This window comes from Ambystoma mexicanum, chromosome 6p, assembly GCF_040938575.1.
Source record: "Ambystoma mexicanum isolate Mex_15411 chromosome 6p, UKY_AmexF1_1, whole genome shotgun sequence".
NCBI lineage: Eukaryota > Metazoa > Chordata > Amphibia > Caudata > Ambystomatidae > Ambystoma > Ambystoma mexicanum.
In genome coordinates, this window is record NC_090935.1 from 1,212,193,341 (window position 1) to 1,212,211,713 (window position 18,373).

At 46.3% G+C, this 18,373-nt stretch overlaps 1 protein-coding gene across 1 annotated transcript in view; it reads right to left on the minus strand.

The window, feature by feature from the left end:
• Positions 1 to 618: 618 nt before the first annotated feature.
• Positions 619 to 18,373, minus strand: part of QNG1 (Q-nucleotide N-glycosylase 1) — a 401,288-nt gene continuing 383,533 nt past the window's right edge. The window contains exon 5 of the mRNA XM_069625865.1: positions 619 to 1,625. Coding sequence (XP_069481966.1) covers positions 1,393 to 1,625 — 233 coding nt within the window. The 3' untranslated portion in view covers positions 619 to 1,392. The remainder of the gene's footprint in view (positions 1,626 to 18,373) is intronic.

Consider the following 18,373-nt stretch of genomic DNA (forward strand, 5'->3'; position numbering starts at 1 on the left):
GAAGGGGGCTGAATGCTGAATGCATAAAATGTGATGAAGCTTTGAAAATGTTGCCCTGTTATGTTAAAGCAACAAGCCCCTAAAGCATGAATAAGGATCTGTATGTGGTATTTCTATTTTTTGCTACTGGAGGCCTCGTTTGTTTGGAGAGTTTGAGGTATGCGTGTAGCATAAGTGGTAATTCAATTTGCAAGCAAGCACTGAGGCAGAGCAGCTACTTTAGTTCTCCCTGATTGAAACATTTCAGCAGCATTCACATCTTACTGTTTAGCTCTCCGAAATTGCCATATGGCCTTCACGCCTTTGGATCTTTCATACATCGGTTAAAACTAGCATTTTTACATGAATATGATGTCCACTTTGCAAGGGTATGTTGGTAAGCTGGTATTGGTACAGCAAAATATTCTCATCTTATGAGAAATTGTAGTTATCAAGCAGTCCATGCCCAACTAGATATGGGCTTATATATCATAGATGTCTGCATTGCGTTTCAGACTGTGATGGTCCTACTGTTTTTGTCCCTAGATTAAACAGATTTTTAGGGGTTTCACAATTCTATTGCACATATTATCCAGCTCTGGGTAATTGGGGAGTGAATGATTATGTCATGCCAGAAAGTTCAGACATAAAAGCATTTTATATGCATCAGTAGCAGTCTGTGTAAGCTGCAAGCTTTGTGCCTCAGATGGTGATGTAAAAGGTTAGAAGAATTTAATCAGCCAGCACAGACTCACATCTTCCGTAATGGTGGCCACATCATGGCCCACCCCTTCAGCCTGCATGTTCTTTGAGTGGAGTCTGTTATTTAAGGGGCCTACACAGATTAATGTCTAGAAATGTAAAATGGAATACACCGTCAACACCAAAACGTATGTATGCCTTTGCTCAAGCTTATCTGTAGTGGTGTATCCTAGAGACAGAGTATAATTTTGTACCATCCACTGCATCAATTCTGTTAAAGCAAAATAATTTACATTTCACTAGCATTACTTACTTTCTATAAAACATAACTACATCCTGTATGGTGTTTGAAACACATATGTTCAGGAATTAGTGGGAATGGACTGCAACTGAAAAGCAATAAACTATTTGTAGAAAATCTAACATTTTATCCCCAGATTTTCCTTTCAAGTCAACATGTATGCATAATCATTTTGATTGTAAACTTTTTTTAGTCAATCATGTTTGCATTTAAGTTAAGTATTGTTTCACCCAGTTATTAATCCAGAATTACAGATTGTCCACAATCAAGAAACCCATTTCTCATGTACAGTAATGTTGCCAGTGTCGACAGTGGATAAAGGCAATTCATCATTCATTCAGTCCCATTGAGAAAGCAGTCTGGGCACTGGCGGCTACATCTGCGTACAACCTATGCATGGCCGTAACTTGTCAATAATATATGCAGCGCACATGGTGAAAGGGAATGAATTTCATTTCTTCACGGTGGTCTCTGGCATAGTCCCACAAGTAATGATCAAGAAGAACTGGGTTAATCTCTTGGCTCGTCTTTTCTCCATTTTTCTTCAAAAGCTTAATTAAGTAATCGCAAAGCAACTCGACACACCAAATGGAACAACCTCTGATTTCCACTTCCTGTGGCTCTCCAGAATAAAACATCACTCCTGTAGGGGGGAAAGAAAATTGATTTATAAAATGTTAAAGAATGTGTTTTCTACCTGTGTAAGATGCCACTTGTTTGGTATAGTGAAAATAGTACTTTCAAGCATGTCCTCTCAAAACAATATTGTGTGTTTTAATATCCATTATTTCCCAAAAAAGGGCTTTCCTTAATCGTTGCAAATAGGGCTACAAAAGAATAACAACCGCAAGATCAAACATGGCGAATCAGTTAATACAAGAAAAGCAATGATAGCACACACTAAAGGTTCTTTCAACCATTTCCCTCTCTCGAATTACCAAAATATTTGGAATGAAGATGTATTGCTGAGGTTCCAAACTAGATTTAGGTTAGTCAAAAATCAATGTACCAAGCTAGCCAGATACCAACTGTATTACACAGACCCTCATTAGGAGTTCAAATAGCGCCTGTTTTTACCACCCACCTGGCGGAAATATCACATGCAGTATTCCTCATATTTTAGCAACATTGAGTGCTTCCCTTCAATGAAGGAAAACATTATTTTTATACTGGGGCAATCAAAGGGGGTGAAAAGTTGGGCATTCTGATGCCTACCTTTTCACCATCTTTGCCATGCAAAAAAATAGTGCATGCAGATTTTCTGAAAAAACCACATGCAGTAAGTACTTATCTGTAATTGCTGTTCTCCAGCCTTAGTACCCTTTATAGATTCAGATGGGCTGAAAATCTCCCTGTTAGGGTGCGAATCCTCTGTACATTTATATACAAGCAATGCAAACAGAAACAAATTTGATTGGAAGATCCACTTCATCTGGGGTCATCTACCTGACCAATCATGTGGGCAGGCCTAGGCTCCTCAATGGGAAACCGTATTCAGATTGGCATAGGAATTCCTGTAAGTGTGTATGTTACATTTGTCCACGCTGCCTTAAAGGGTAAGAGGATGCGTCATATGTGAATCCATTAAAGATACCAATGACTGAGATCATGTTAGCGGTAAGTAAGTTTATCCTTGATTGACAACAGTGAGTACTCTCCACTCACGTGCTCCTCTCCCTCGGGACTCACATCAGTGACAGCCACAAAGCCCAGCCTGTGCTCCAGCTGATGTCTGTCCCAGGATTGAATGTCCCCCCATCCCCCGCAGTGCACAACGCATAGTTCCACCACTACTGCCATCGCACCATACACGCTACATGAGCCGCCTCTTCCAACCGAATGCCTTGGGATAGAATCGGGAGCTGGTATTGTCGACCACTGGCCATAAATCATAGAAAATGTGTGCTGGCCGACATGAATGGGACATGGTAGTATGCCTCTTCCAAATCTATTGTGACCACAAATGTGCACATCCTTAAGCACCCTTTGGAATGTAGAGAACATGAATGTTTTTTAAGGACTTATTCGGGCTGCCGAGCTCGATGATTGGGCACCACGGCAGGTTTATCTTTTAATTAGAAAGTAGTGGAACTAGAACTCACTTCCTCTTTGATGGCGTCGTATGCACTCTATGGCCCCTTTGTGCAGGAGGGACTAAACTAGCTTTGCCACAAGTATTGAATCCGATCAGCCGTACAACAAGTGGTCCTGGAAGAAGCGTTTTAATACATTTCAGGGTGTGACCCAGTTTCAAAATTTATTGCATCTACATGTCCGGTGTTATTTGTATCCACTGATGGAGAAGGTGGCTCAACCACCCTCCAACTGAGGTGCTGAAGTCTGAGACCCGCTCAAGAAGTAAGTCTGGTATGCCTGGATTCATAGGACTTTTCCTGTTCCCTATCTCATCTCTGCTTAGAACCTCCTGTGATGAAGTTACCTTCTGGTCATCTTCACAAGGGAATCCATTAAGGCTACCAATGATGGCGATCACGTTGGCGGTAAATCAGTTATTTCTTCACCAGCACTGGATCTTTTATAGATTCTTATGCTCAAAGCAGTACATCACATTAAACTAAAAGGCAGATGGGAGAGGCACCTGAAATAAAAATATCTTGCCTTATCTAAACAGATGCTACAGCACAGCTTGTTACAATAAATATGTTGGTCTTGTGCCAATCTAAAAAGTAGTGCTTGGTAAAGGAACGCAGTGCACGTTGCTGCCTGGCAAATGCTATGAATGGTTGTGACAACATTAAATGATCATAAAACGTATGAGATCAGGAATTGGTGGGTCTCCGCAGAGCTAGAAAATCCAAAGATGAGAAATAGTGTATATCAATGATATGGAAAAACAATTGCTCATAAATGAAAATCTGATGTGTAAATAAAGCAAATTTTAATCAATAAATATTAACAAACCAATCAGTGTTCATCACAATTAACACACAAATGTATACACTGTAATATCACAATGGCATATGTATAAATTGTTGGGCATTACAATTTGAAAAATCGCTCCATGCGATCTGAAATTTGTTTACAGACCTTACCTACCTCACTAGTCATTCTACATCTTGCCAGACAGGAGTCACTACAGCACTTTATGTACATTTGTTGTTTATTTTTGAGCTTTTAGCTATAGCTGTTGAATTTAGATTGTCAAAGCATGTCCTTTAGTAGATTGTTCAAAAGGAACAGATAATTGATCTGCTTCTTGTAAAGGTGGGGTCTTGTCTATGTAATAACGAAGCGCCCCTCCGGCTTCTAGAGGGTGTGTGACACGCAAACCCTGGGCCGAAGGCTTTCAGAAGAAGGGTGGAAACGTCACTGCCTGATTCAGATGAATCTGTGACATCACCGCTGGAGGAAATGTGGATGCGTAATTGCAACATAAACCATCTGTTTTTTTCATCTCTAACCATTTGTAAGTATCTAAACGGTTATTTTATAGGAAATATCTGAAATACTTCTATTGTATAAAGTTCTAGTAGATAATCGACTAAAATTGTTTTTCTCTGTCTCAAACACAAGCTTTTTCTTTAATGGATAATGTAACTTTATTAAAAGTTCACACCCAATCTCATCTAAAAAAGTAAAAACCTCCTTTAGCCAAAATGTTAAAGCTATCTTGGGACAGTACTCATGCAGCAGATTTTTAAAATTGCAAAACTCTGTCTTTATTATTTTCATCTGCCCGAATTTTCAATTATAACAGCACTATTCACTTTCTTTAAAGTGCTTACTGCAGTTATACCTGAATTTGGCAATCCTAAACTTCATCTCCACAATTTTCCTTCTAGTACATCCAACCAGAAAGTCTGCTGTAAGTAAATATCTCTAGGCCATACAGAATGCCTGCTACAATACACGCATTGTAAACTTTAAATAGACCTTGAACCAAACATCTTCCTTTGTATTTCACATAATTTCTCATGGCATTACATTTCCTGAGTGTCTTAGTAGCAATGTTTTTCCAAACGTTTCTCCTTTATCAATCTCAAAAAAGGGAATGCCCAAATATATATACTTATTCACTCTGTAAATGATTTCATAACCAATTATATGATTTTATTCTCTGTTTACTTCTATGGAATATCATAATTTTGGTTTTCTTATAGTCGATTTCCAATCCATTCTCAAGGGAATAATTCTGAAGAGCCATAAGAGTATGTTGAAGTCCTAAGGGCGTTTGGTCTAATAGTATCGTCCACATTAGAAAGCCAGGGCACTTTTTGGAGGCCTATACAGGGAGGACAATTCTGGCATTTCATTAAACTCATGTAAATCAGCAACATATAGATTATAGAGAAGGGGGGGCAAAGGACAGCCCTGTTTTAATCAATGGGTAGTAGGAATGCCATCTTGATTTATATGTGCTCTAACAAATCTATTTGTGTACAATTCTTTCACAAAGTGGAGAAGAGAGGGATTAAGGCCCCAATTTTTCAATTTTTGCTCCAAATGGGTTATAATTATTGTATCAAAAGCAACCTTGCAGTCTATAAAGCAAACATACAAAGCTCAGTCTTTTTTGGATTTTGACTTCTTTTATCAAATAAGACAATGCCCACAAGTTAGTGTTCCAAAACCCTTTCTAAAGCCTGCTTGCTGATTTCTAAATATTCAGTGGGTTTTAATCCACTGATTTATGTATTCCATACTAACTTGTGCTAAAATTTAGAACTGGCGTCCACCATGGCTAATAGCAGATAATTGGAGGGGTGTAACCTATCACCTCTCTTAAAGATGGGCACAATAATGGATTTCTTCCACCTTTGAGGTTCTACACCAGTAGTCAATATTTTAGCAAAGAGTATGTAAAACGACAGCCCATAAATTAGGTTCAGCTTTTAAAACTATATTAGGTATACCATCAGGACCGGAGGCTTTAGAAGGAACAAGTTACTTACCTGTAACTGTTCTCCAGCATGGGTCTGGCATTGATTCACATACTCATGCTCATGAATATTCCCCGTCGTCAGGCTGGGAATCCTCGGTAAAGAAAAAAATCTGTTTCAGTTTCGTTTCTGAACTGTCTTTGTACTAATAACCAATCACTGGTCTCAGGGTCATACTGCCCCCAGCCAATGACTGCCCTCTACCTAAGCCCCTCCTCTGGCAGCCATCTTCAGATTTGGTAGTACGTAAAGTGGCAGTAGGACCAAGAGAAGAGCCTCAGAGGGGTAGGAGGGAGGGTTCGCATGTGAATCCATGCCAGACCCATGCTGGAGAACAACAGTTACAGGTAAGTAACTTTTTCCTTCTCCAGCATGGGGTCTGGAATGGATTCACATGCTCATGAATACAAGAATACATAGCAGTATCCACATGCACAACCACGGGAAGTAGCAAGGCTAAACATTAAGCATTTTAACAACTCAACATTAAGCATCTCTTACCTCCTCACCAGGCCCACCTTCAGGCGAACAGGTTACGCAGCACTGCCTGGCCGACTCTGGACACCTCCCTGGAATCCCGGTCGATGCAGTAGCATCTCGTGAAGGTGTGCGTCGACCTCCACGTAGCATCCCTGCAGATGTCCAGCAGGGGCACACCAGACAAGAACGCCATGGCAGCAGCGATCGCTCTGGTTAAACGGGCTCTCGGACGGCCGGGCAACGGTCGGTTTGCCAACCGGTGACAGTGCATGATGCAGCCGGAGAGCCATCTGGAAATGGAAGCCTTCGAGAGGGCCTTCCCTTGGTTCACAGGTCCAAAGTTCACAAATAGCTGTGATGTCTTCCGAAGGGTCTTCGTGCGGTCCACGTAGAACTTCAGCGCTCTAGCCACATCCAGTGAATGCAAAGTCTTCTCGGCTGGCGACGAAGGCGACGGGAAGAAAACGGATAACACCAAGGGCTCGTTGAGATGGAAGTCCGACAGCACCTTGGGCATGAAGGAGGGGTGCGTCCTCAGGACTACCCTCGTCTCGTGGAATGTCAGGTATGGAGGTTTACAGGAAAGGGCCTGGATCTCTCCCACTCGTCGTGAGGAGGTGATGGCCACAAGAAACGCTGTCTTCCACGATAGGAACTTCAACGGTGCCAAATGCAGAGACTCAAATGGAGGCCCCATGAGCCTGCTCAGCACCACGTTGAGCTCCCACCCTGGGGCCGGAGCCTTCACCGGCGGGAATGACCGGAACAGTCCTTTCATGAACTCCTTCACCAGACGATGGGACCACAGAGATGATCGCCACGGAGTTCTGGTGTAGCGGGAAATCGCTGCTAGGTGGATCTTGATGGAGGCATGAGCTAGCCCCGCCTTGGCCAGCGACAGTAGGTACGCCAGCACCGTAATCCGCAGAGGGTTAATCTTCTGTGCACAGCACCAGACAGAGCACCTCTTCCATTTGTGTCCATAGCACTTGAGAGTCGAGGACGCCCTGGCCTTTGCAAGCACCTCCTTGCAGTCCACCAGGATATAGTACGCCGCAAACTCTAGTGCTGCAGGAGCCAGGCCTGCAAGTTCAGCGACCCCGGGTCGTGGTGAAGGATGGCGCCTCCTTCTCTGGCGAGAGGGTCCGAGTCCGTCGGCAGTTTGACTGGGGGGGGACGCTGACATGTCCAGAAAGTCCGGGAACCAGATCTGCCTCGGCCATGCTGGTGCGACGAGGATCATCCTGCACCGGGACCGTATGAGTTGATTGATGAGTCGCAGCAGCAACGACAACGGTGGGAGTGCATACAGGAACAGGCTGTCCCAGGGGAATGAGAAGGCATCGCCCATGCTCCCCTGCTGGCTAACTTCCGGCATTTGGTGTTCATCGCCATCGCGAATAGGTCGATCTGGGGATTGCCCCATCTTTGTAAAAAAGTAAATCCACTTGATCCTGACGCAGTTCCCACTCGTGGCACGAGCACAGCTCCCTGCTGAGCGAGTCAGCAATGGTGTTCTTTATTCCTGCCAGATGGAAGGGTACCAGAAACATCCCTTTGGCGACGGCCCAGTGCCACAGATCCTGGGCTTCCTTGCATAGGGCTGGGGATCTGGTGCCTCCCTGCTTCCGGATGTAGAACATCGTGGTGGTGTCGTCGGTGAAGATCCTTACCACCTTGCCCTTGAGGGACGAGAGGAACGACCTGAGGGCTCAGAATACGGCTCGGAGCTCCAGGACATTGATGTGTAGTGACCTCTCCTCCAGGAGCCAAAGGCCTCTTGCGTGGAGATCTCCGGTGTGCGCTCCCCATCCCCCAGGGAGGCGTCCGTCGTCACTGTCTCCTGATGTGCCAGGGTCTGGAAGTCCATACCCGCCGCCAGATGCGCGCGGGTGCCCCACCACCGGATCGCTTGGCGGAAGGTCTCATTGAGCGAGATCCTGTCTTCGAAGCTGCCCGCCGCCTGCATCCAACGGGCATCGAAGAACTCTTGCAGTGGACGCATCTGCAACCTGCACAGGCGCACGAGGTAGATGCACGAGGACATCATGCCGAGCAGGGACTTGACGGACCTCACCGTGGCCACGCCCATGATCGACAGCCATTGTACCTTGCCCAGGATGGCCTTCGTCCTTTCCTCCGATGGAGAAGCCAATCGCGGCACTGTGTCGAGCCTGGCTCCCAGGAACAGGGCGACTTGCGACGGCACCAAGTGGTATTTCGTGAAGTTGATTGAGAATCCCAGATCTGTAAGCAGTTGGACGGTCTTCGCTGTGTGCACGACGGCGAGTTCTCTTGTCTTTGCTCGGATGAGCCAATCGTCCAGGTAGGGGTAGACGTGGATCCCCTGCAGGCGCAGCCGCCCCGCCACTGGTGCTGGGCGCCGACTTCAATCTGAAGGGAAGGGCTTTGAACTGGTAGTGTCGCCCTTGGACTACGAATCTCAGGAACTTTTGATGTCCTTTTAGAATGGGGATGTGAAAGTAGGCATCCTCTAAGTCCAGCGACGATAGGAAGTCACCTTCCTCCAGCTGTTCCAGCACGGGCTGGAGGGTGACCCTCCGGAACTTCTGGGACTTGATGTACTTTAAACAACAAAGGTCCAGGATGGGTCACCAGCCGCCGGTCTTCTTTCTTACGAGGAAGTATCGTGAGTACACTCCGGAGCATCTTTGGGACGAGCTTGATGGCTCCTTTCTTCAGCATCGCCCTTACTTCCAGCAGCAGTTGAGGGACGTGGTGTTCCTTCCTGGCCACGGGTGGAATGCGGGGGCACTTCCTTAGAAACTAGAGAGTGTGCCCGCGGGGCAGGGCATCCAGCACCCATTGGTCGGTGGAGATGGACTCCCACATGCTGACGAACTTTGCCAGCCGGCCTCCCACCAGGGTGCTCAGGTGGGGGCCCGACGCTATGGCCCGTTCAGTCCTGCTTGGCCTTGCCGCCTTGGCCTCCTTGGTGATGCCGACTTCCTGACTTGCCGCGTCCTCTGTAGGCTTCCTGCGACGAGGAGCGGGCCACCTGGCGGTATGTCGAGGAGCGGCCGCCGAATCCTTTGGAGGCACCTTGCTTGCCTCTGGGGTTCCGAAAGGGCGGCCGTCGTCGTTGCAAAACCCCCAAGGCCCGAGCCGTCTCCGTGTCGGCCTTGATGACCTGCAGTGACTCGTCCACTGTTTTGCCAAACAGGTTGTTCCCGTCGAAAGGCATATCCAGAACACTGGCCTGCACGTCTTGGCGTAAATCGGTTGCCTTGAGCCAACCACGCTGGCGAAGACAAACACTGTTGCCCATCTGGCGAAAACCGGTGTCAGGAATGTCCATGGCCACCGTTATGGCGTGGTCCGACGCCACCTCGCCTTCCTATAGGACCTCCAGGGCCTCAGCCCTCTTGTCGTCCGGGAGGAAGTCCAGCAGGGGAGCGATTTTTAAACAGAGCTCCCTGTCGTAGTGGGCCACAATCGCGAGGGCGCTGGGCGCTTTAATTGTCGTCGTCGCCGCCGACGAGATGACCCGCCGTCCCATGGCGTCCAGTTTCTTCCCCTCACCGTCCGGCAGGAAGGTCGAAGTTGAAGCCGTCACACCTGCCGCTTTCTTCTTGGCCGCCGCGAAGACGACTGAATCCGGGGTGGGCTGTGCCCTAAGGCACATGGGGGCGGAATCTGGGACCCGGTACTTCTTCTCGTACTGGTCTCTCTTGGCAGTAGTCGTGGAAGGGTTCTTCAGGAGCGACAGCCCCTCATCCCAGATGTCGTCAAGTAAAGGAACCGAGAGGACTGTCTTCCTCTTGGTCTCATGCCATTCTTCAGTTCCTCAGGGCAGAGCTGAAAGAGCTCGGACGCCCTGGCGATCATGGCGTGGAAGGAGCCAATTTCATCGGGCAGGGAGGCCCGAGGAGGTGGTGATGGAAGGCCCATCCCGTCGTCACCATGGTCGTCATCCGTTCCCTACGTGGCCGTCTCCGTTCCCGTGTCATCCATCGGATCAGGAGAAGGAGATGAAGGCTGTGAAGGCTGGAAGGGCCGGTGGGGGGATGAATTCTCCTCCGCTTGCTTGGAGGGCTTCCCGATGGTCCAGGCTCCGCTGGATCGTCCGTTGGTGGTAAGGGCAATCTTGTCCTTATCTCCGTACACAATGCCTGGATCGCCATCAAGACTGCTCCTGGGTTCTCCTGTGGCCCAGGTATCGGCTGCGATGGGCGCGACGGCTGGGGAGTGGAATCCTCCACCTCCACGGGTTTCTCGTCGGCACCACTGTCGCTTTCTTTGTCCGCCTCGTCGGGATCCTTCCCATGGGACCGGACCTTCTCGAACTTCTTGTTCAGGATCTTCGCGACTCCAACCAGCTCCTCAGAGGCTGTATCTGTGTCTCTGTGAGGGCCACCAGGCCCCGCCCCCTCTTTTTTCCACTGGGGTCTTATCGATGGGTTGAAAAGAGGATTCCCTCCACCGTGGCAGGGAAACTCTAGGCCCCGAGGTCGCCTCCACAGGCTTCGCAGGGTCGCCACGACTCCCTCGATAGAGGCCCTAGCCGGGTGAATCAAGGCCTTCACCTTGGGGGGAGGGTCCCCACCTCGCTCTCCCTCGGCTGTCGCTGTCGGGATCGACCGGGGCTTCTCCCGAAGCTTACCCGGGTTCTCCGATTTCCTCTTCCCCGAGCCAGAGCGTTGGCTCGTGGTTGATGTCGTTGGTGAAAGCGCGCCCTGCCTGGCAGCCAAGGAGCCCGACCGATCGGCGCTCCCGGTGCCTGCGGACTCGCGGTTCTTTGCCTTTTGTTGGGCCCCCGTCGCCGGAGCGCCCTTAGAGGTCTTAGAAGACCGCTCGGACTTCTTCTTCTCACCTATCGCTGGGCTCTTCCCTTCCAGCCAGTTGGTGAGACGGATACGCCGATCCTTCATAGTCCGTTCCGACATGTTCTTGCAAAACGCAGTCCTTCTCCACGTGCGTTTTGTCTTTGTGAAGGCAGTAGAGGCATCTGGAATGCTCATCCTCCTTGAAGACGTTCTGCAATCTGCATCCAGGGCATCCAAATTGTTTCTAGCCCTTATAATGAGACCTTCAAAAGGTCTGCCTGTCGCATTTCATCTGTCAGATCTATAAATTGTATGGTATCCATCAATAGTTATTTCCCGCATGAGCCATGTCTCCTGTAAGGCAGACATATTTGCTTTTAGCAATTGTTTAAGGCCCTCCTCCTTAGTCGTAAATGAATTGAAGCACCTACTGTTCCATGAGAGTAGGCAAATATTTCAAGGGTGGGATGGCAGGGGAGTCAATCGAACTTATCGTGGTCATCTACCCATTGATTACAATTTTCATTAGCATTGGGTGCACTGAGGCCGATTGCTCCCGCTACTTTTCTAGCAATCATCTCAATGTCTGTCAGTTAGTTTGAGCTAATTTCTCTTCTTATAAACCTTCTGCAGTTTCTTACCAAGTTCAGTAGGTTCCTCATATTTAACAAACTCGTATCCCAGTTCCAGGAAGCATGGCGCATAGAGCATGATCAATTCCAATATAATGGGAGACGTGATATGGATCCAAGCCCAATTTGCTCCTGTTATAGCTTCAGGTATTTCCACTAGCGCAATATCGCTAGTAGTAATTGCTCTAAGTTGGGGAAGATGATGGATAAGTTCCAACGCATTAGAGCGATTAAGAAATGGGCTATTGCAAGTAGCGTATATAGCCACCATTTGTAGCTTTCCCATGTGGTTTTTGTTGATTTTAATTTGTTTTAACAAATCAACCATGCTAGACTTTGCTGGATCTTTAATCATAGTGTTTTCTTTATATGCAAAAGTCAGCGTGGCAAAGGATCAAAATTACCATCGTTATCCAAAAAAGGTAGAAACAACGCTGTCCCAAATCGCATTTATTTCAGGGAGCCTTTGTTTTTCCTCAGGCAAGGCTTTTCTGTCTTGATTCATGACCCAATTATCTAAAGGTTCTAGCGACATTTGTGCACTTTTGTCTTTCCAAGAGACTCTTGGTTGGCGCCTTGGAATTAGATCAAATCTATTTTCAGTCTCATTACAAATGATATCTTCTGATGTTGTCATAGCCATAGACTGTGCTGTAGTTACTGAGTTTCTCATTCTGTTTTCCTTTTTTCCAGCCTCTTTTTCGTATATTTAGTTCCTTGCATTTTTAAATTAGTCATACTGTGCTTATAATGGGCTGCTCCACCTGGGTTTGGCCTTTCCTTGTGGTAGCCTCTGCCGGCACCCATTAATTCGGTTCTCTCTCATCCAATATAGGAGTACACTTAATGCTGCTTACAGAGGATGATCATCTCGGGTCTGCTAACAAGCATTCTGGGTTTTCTTTGATTTCTGTATGAGGAGAGTTATATAAAACTATATCAACCAGTTTTCTTTTAGTATATGCTGTTCTCTTGCCAATTTGGTGCAGATTGTGTAAAGTGCTTTTAATATTATTAGCTGCTCGGGATCTCTTTGCACCGCCTCATCTGAAGTGTCAGTGGATAGTCATGTTTCATTGTGTCTACTATGAGGTAAATCATATAGGTCAGCCGCTATATGCTCCAAATCCAGCGATTTGGATAAATTAGTAGACCTGCTAGGAGGGGTGCCTGGTTGTATTATTACAACTTCATTGCCTTGGTTACATTGTTGTACTTCATTTGCCATTTAAGCATACATTAAGCAAAGAATTGTTAACTATAGGTGGAAGGCCAGATACATTTGTCAGTGTTATATTTTCATGTGTTAGTGTCTTTATTACCACACTTGCCTAGAGTCTAGCATCCATATCACAATTAGTTAGTGGCTTTAAGAACAAGCTGATTTTCCACTGAATCGCGCTTGTAACAGTTGTGCTTTCACAAGTGCTGCCAATTAAGCCCACAGTCCTCACCTCAAGTTGTTTATGTTTTACTGGTTTGCTTGGAAACAGTTGAATGTCGTTTGCTTGCTGGACCTGCCCCACTACGTGGCTGGTATCTTTTCAGACAGGCCAGCATAATCAAACACCAATCTCAAAACTCAAGGCGCTTATCGGGGCCTGTTAGGCAGCAAGATATTTCAAGCAAGATAACAACACCTTTATGTCCAAAGAAGTATGTGACACCCACAAAACTTACTTGTAAAGAGCGCGTTGTAATCTGCTCTATTGCTCACCAGCAGTGAACCACAGCAAACAACACTTTTCACCCACTTCTCGTCGTGCCTGCTTAACTTTGCTCCATCAGAGTTGGGAGCAACATTTGTAGCCTACTTGTGAGTATTTTTTTCCATAGAACCTTATGTCTGTATTGAGCACAGCAATGAGACGATAGGAGATGCAGGGCAAAGGGTTCCTCCTCCATGAGGTTCACTAATATTTTGGCTTCCCCCGTGGATTGGGAGGATAATCTCTGGGTAAACATCCCATTAAATAGGTTGGAGAGTGGGGTCACTGGATTACTTGCATAGTGCCTTTAAAAGGCCACCGAGCACGCATCCTGCCCCGCGCATTGCCCCATTTTCAGAGTAGAGTCAGTCTTAAGGAACTCCTCCTTTCTGATCTCTCCATTGAGGCACTACCATTAGCTGAGGTATGGGGCACTCCTTAAAAAACCCTTTTATTTTTGTTGGGTCTGGATGGTTAGACAAATCTAACGTCCTATAGTATCACTCAAATCCTTTTTGAAATTTGTTCACTAAGTGTGACATTTTACCATCCTCCCTCAGTATCTCTACTATTTGTTGCGCCCTGCTATTTCATTAAAGTTTCCAGGCTATTATTTTCCCATCATTATAGCCACTTTCAAAATATATTTTATTCAGTTTAAGCAGTGCAGAATTCAGCCCTAGAGGCCTCCATTACATTTATCTCTCTCCTAGTATTTTTAACTACACGAAAACACTGCAGGACCCTGACTCTATACAATTCTTCCTTCTTTAGGTTTTTCGCTAACTATGCAGCTTGCTCTCTCCTCAATCTGTTGACTGCAGATGCTTTGGATATCAAAACCCCTCTCATGTAGTCCTTAAACGCGTCCCATCTTTTTGTCTCCGGCCCACTTGTGTTGTTTTCAAAATATTCCCCAATCCCGATTCTACCTCCTTACGTATAATGGGATCATTTAACAAGGACAAATTGAGCTTCCAATATATGGGTCTTGTTTCCTGTTGCTACATTTGGAGTGAGCTAATTACAGGGGCATGGTCGAAGAAACAGATATTTCCAATCTCCACCCCTCCAGCAAAGGGACTAATTCAATGCAAACCCAGACAGTCTATTCTGGAGTACAGTCAGTGAGAATGCATAGGGAAACTCTAATCCCTAGTCGTTGGGTGTGAGTGTCTCCATGCATCTATCCGTTTAGCTGTTGGGATACATGAGGAAGATTAGAATTGTCCGCAGATATGATTGGCCAGAGGCAAAGGACAAGAGCTCCCTCAGGACCATACAAAGGAACACATTCTGGCTCGAATTCGGCCATATGGCAATGCTAGGGTAACCAGAGTTCCTCCCAAGAGACCTGAAACAAATAGATATCTCCCTTCTTTATCAATCTTTGTGTGACCAACCAGGAATTGGACTTTACTACTAATTAGGATTCCCACTCCCCTTTTTTTCTGTTGGTAAGTGGCGAAGTACTGATGAGGGAAGTGTGTCGTGCAAAGTCTCAGGGTATCTGTTCTAAGCAAATGGTTCCATGTGTTAAAATCGCGGCAAAAATGGCTGTGAACACAAAATATTGTGTCAAAAAGGCCGTGGTTTTGCCATCGCAATCCATGTAAGGGATGCGGGGGACACCCCTGCAACCCCCAGACCCATTATACCATTTAAGGGGAGCAGGGGACATCCCTGCAACCCCCTCCCCCCTTAAATGGTGTAATGGGGTACACCTTTAACGGGTCAAACCACAGCCTTTTTGCCGCGATTTTTTGTTCAGGCAACATTTTTGCTGCGATTTTATCACTGCATACCAAGCAAATGGGTCTCTTGCATAAATGCCACGTCGATGAAATCGCATTTCAGTTTCTGCATGAGCTGGACCTTCTTCATGGGGGAGTTTTAACCCCTTACATTATATCTAATATACATCAGCATCATCCCACGAGGAGGTTAGATGCCAGCTTTACCGCTTTCCATAACATAGCACCCTGCTCCAAGAGTTCACCCGCCTCCCTCCCAGCCACAAACCATAGTATTCCCGACTAGAGAAAAGATCATGGTCTTGACCTTAAACTGCCCTTCAAGAATGCACTTAACCAGAAAAAGCATATAACAAACCAAACATGTAGTAACAATAGACGTTGCAGTTTCGACATTGCCTGTCCCAACTCTTGCGAAGGAGGCCCTACCACCCCAACTCCTTGGAGAAACAATGCCCTGCAAGCATCCGGGCAGAACCCGCTCCATATCCCCTGCCTCATTTATGTCACCTATTAAAAGACATGGTGTCCCGCAGACTGATGCCGCACTGCTGCAGCTCAACTGATCACATCATTTGAGACCCAGTTCGCCGCGCTCCCTGCTTCCAGTGCCCAACAAGGAGTCTGAAGGTTTCTGCCATCGCCTTCCTCTTGACCTGGCCCCACCAACATTTCCAGGATTTTAAGGGCCTCTGCCGGCATTGTACATCTCCGCTGTCTTCCCCCCCCCTGGAGAAGAGCAGCGCTTGTTGCAATTTACCTACAATGGGGCTGAACACCTGCTTCTTTTGCAAAGCGAGAGCTGCCAGGTCCTGATCGATTAGGAGCTTCTGGTTGCCATAGGTGATCGTCCCCTTCTGAATGCCTGTTCTCCAAGTTTTGGATTGATAGTTCGCCCATGCTCCTTATGGACTGGCCAGTTCCCCCTGAAGGTTTATCACATCCTCTTGCAGGGCTTATATTGCTTCCTCAGCGTCCCCAACCCCTATGTTCACGAGAGAGAGCGGGAGAGGGAAAGGGAGAGGCCAGGCCTCACCACCTGCACCCCAAATTCTCATTGCTTCCAATACGTGTGTCCCTGTGCTCCGCAAGGCACTGTCAATGCTGGTGATCACTGGAGCCTCAGCCTCAACACAAGGTCAGAGTCATATCTGTGCCCTCAAAACAGACTTTAGCCAAGGTAGCGCCTCCACTTGTAGCCATAGTCCTGTATAAGGGGTAGAGGTGGCAGGGAACTTTTCGAGGGAGGGGGATCGTGTCACTCGACCAGAGTGCCCAGCCTCCGACGTCGGCCCTGCTGGGGGTGCCAGCACCTTAACGGATGCCTCTTCACAGCCCACTCAGCCACCGTTCGTCAGTCCTCTCTGGAACCCCCGCCACCACAACTCGTAAGCTCCAGTGAAGCGCTCGGGGCTCTGTCACATGAACAATGGCTACTGCGCTACTCTGCTGATCTGCTTGGGGGCAGGATATAACCTGATTCCACCCAGGGGCTGGAGGTCTTTAGTGAGCAGCCATCTTCTTAAAAACGGTTTTATACCACCCCCTACAGATTCATTTCTGTTTTGGAACTTACTTTAAGATGAAATGGAAAGCTCCACAGAGCAATTGCCATAAGTTATGATCAATTCAAAGCTTTTACATCCATCACGTTTCAGTTCAGTGAAATCCTTCTAACTGGCTTGGGCATGCCCAGAAATGAGCGCAGAGCTTGCTATGCCTAGTGTCCCAAGCTACAACTCACAAACTAAGCCCAACAAGGATGAAACATTTCTAGTGCTGCTTGTGGTGGTGCAGAAAGTATGGGATACGGCAGTCCCCGATCGAATGCCCCTTTTGTGGGAGGACCAAGCCAGATATCCATATGGTTTTTACTCTTCTCCAATGGTACATCAAATTGAAAAACAATGGAATTAAAGGTTTCCCAGAGAAGGTACCATTATTTAGGATTCTTTAAAAGCATGTATATCCATTAAATCTTCAGTGTGGCAACAAACATGTGCCCAAAATCACACTTGACCGAAGGAAACAGTGGGTCATAAACTTGAAAGCTGCATGAATAAACAACAAATATACTCGGGCCTTAAACCACATTAGTGGTTAACTGTAAATTGAGTCATGGGTTTTCAGATTTCACTTTTAAACTACCTCGAAATGCTCAACTTGCAGGTTTCCATGGGTGTGGGCCATGTTTTTGCCCAGTAGAAGGCATTGCGCCAATTTAGTCACTAATGTCATTTCTTGGGTCAAATGTTTGGTGCTTCATGCATCTATTTAGTGCCAGTCTGATGATCGCTCCAAGTACCTATGCCCAATAACTTTTCAATAATACTGCAATTCCTTTTGCTCTTTTGGGTTGGTTACCCCACTTGTATTCTATGCATCACTGCTCAGGTGTGGCATGTAGGATGTGTTCCACTTCCGATTTTTTCAATTATTAATTAGCACTGGGTGTTTTTGTCTCTTTTTTTCTTTGAATATTTCCCTTTAATTTTTTCACTGGGCATGGTGGCAGTTATTTTGTTGGGTTTTCTATCCTCCCTCAAATTACCCTGATTAGCAGATGTTCCAATGTAGAGTGCACTGTAGGGTGATGACCCCATTTGTAGTTTGGGTTCCTTGATTTATTTTCAGATTCCTGTTCTTTTACAGGGATTTTCTAAATGTATGGTCTGAAATTAGTTGCAAGTAGAGTTTTAAATCAGTTTGTAGTACTGCAATTTTTAATTGTTATAGAATTATTGATGCATTACTTATGTGTTTCTTTAAGATGAAATGTCTTTACCCCTGATAAAATTTTGTAATTAAATTGTTCACGTCGAAACCAGTCAGTGTTTTGGAAGTAGATCTGGTCTCCTTTTTGGCTATCTGTATTGCTTTAGTTAAGTGAATAGTGGGTGCCAACTCTTACACATCCACCCTGTGTGTTTTTGGTAGTCTATATGCAGTGTATGTTGTTCAGGGCTGTATGTGTATAGGGTACGGTTGGATGTTATGCATGTGATGCTGTGAGAGGTTTTAGGCTCAAGTTATTTGATTATTTATTTAGTTTTTTCTAGCATACATTTGCATATTCTTTATTACTGTCTTCACCCCTCCCCCCCCCCCTTTAACTCGAGCTTCTACCT